General features: G+C 58.7%; 1 protein-coding gene across 1 annotated transcript in view; it reads right to left on the reverse strand.

Moving 5' to 3' along the window:
• Window positions 1–1327, reverse strand: part of FCGRT (Fc fragment of IgG, receptor, transporter, alpha) — a 12835-nt gene that overhangs the window by 9710 nt on the left and 1798 nt on the right. Inside the window, exons 2-3 of the mRNA XM_006898727.1 lie at window positions 689–940; window positions 280–555 (exon numbers count right to left, since the gene is read on the reverse strand). Of these exons, the coding sequence (XP_006898789.1) occupies window positions 280–555; window positions 689–940 (528 nt within the window). The remainder of the gene's footprint in view (window positions 1–279; window positions 556–688; window positions 941–1327) is intronic.

Below are 1327 nucleotides of genomic sequence, written 5' to 3' on the forward strand. Positions count from 1 at the left end.
CTGGGGGTTCTGGGAGGGCTGTGCTCGGAGGGGCTGGGGGCTCTGGGAGGGCTGTGCTCGGAGGGGCTGGGGGTTCTGGGAGGGCTGTGCTCGGAGGGGCTGGGGGTTCTGGGAGGGCTGTGCAAGGGGAAGTTGGGGGTTCTGAGAAGGCAGTGCAGGCTAAGGGCTAGGGGCTCTAGCAGGGCTGTGGAGGGAAAGAATCTGGGAGGACGTGATGCCTGGGACAAAGCCGTGGACAGGAGAGAAAACAGAACCTAGAAGGACTCAGGGGCTGCTCACCCTTCCACTCGAGGTTCCCTCGGCCCCTCTCCAGGTGGCCCAACAGCCGTTCAGGACAGGAACTGAGCAAGAAGGTCTTCTCGTTACTGACGTCCTCTTCGTTTTTTGTCCACAGCTTGTTAATGTCGTCTACCTCAGGCCACTCTCCACTCCAGTTGCCCAGCTTGGGGTCAAAGGTCATGAAGTCCTCACCATTCAGGGCGTACTTGGCCGTGGGTATCGAGACATTGTTTGGGCCCAACTTACAGCCCAGCAGAGCCTGCATGACCTGGGGAGCTAGGTGACCACATGTGGATAAGTGGAACCCAGACATCCTTACCTCTCCACCCGGGAATCCAGCCCCATGCCCCCAGACCCAGGAGTCGGGTCCCCAGATACCCCTGCCCCAGGCCAGGAGTCCAGGACTCACCGGTTGTTCCCAGGATTTGGAGAGCATCACGGAAGAGCTTCTCCTTGTGCCTCAGGTCAACTGTCTCCTTCTCCCAGTACCAGGACACCTGGTCTTCCCAGACCCACGCCCCACATGGGTCAGCCTCGGCCCGCAGGCTGTTATAACTCAGGTACTGCTGTGGGCCCAGCCAGCCCGTGACCCAGAAGGCAGGAGTCCTCTCGTCAGGGGTTGACACGGCCGTGAGGTGGTACAGGAGGGAGAGTTCGCTGTCTGCAGGGGAGAGACAGGTGAGGAGTGGGGGTGTGGACAAGGATCAGGGCAGTGACTCAGGGATGGGGACAGAGACCCAGAGAGATGGGGACAGGAACCTAGAGAAAAAGGGGGACAGAGACTCAGAGTGGGAGAAATAAAGACCGAGAGAGAGAGAGAGAGAGAGAGGAAGAGACCCAGAGATATGAGGACAGACACCCAGGGAGATGGGAACAGAGGCTCAGAGAGATAAGGACACAGACCCAGAGGGAAAAGTGGACAGACCCATAGAAAGAAGCAGACAGAGACCCAGAGAGATGGGGACAGGGACTCGGAGAAAGAGAGAGACAGAATCCAGAGTGAGAGAGGGACAGAGGCCTAGAGAGAGAGACAGACTCAGAGAAAGAA

This window comes from Elephantulus edwardii, unplaced genomic scaffold (genome assembly GCF_000299155.1).
Source record: "Elephantulus edwardii isolate Elephantulus edwardi_28Jun2011 unplaced genomic scaffold, EleEdw1.0 scaffold00236, whole genome shotgun sequence".
Classification (NCBI taxonomy): Eukaryota; Metazoa; Chordata; class Mammalia; order Macroscelidea; family Macroscelididae; genus Elephantulus; species Elephantulus edwardii.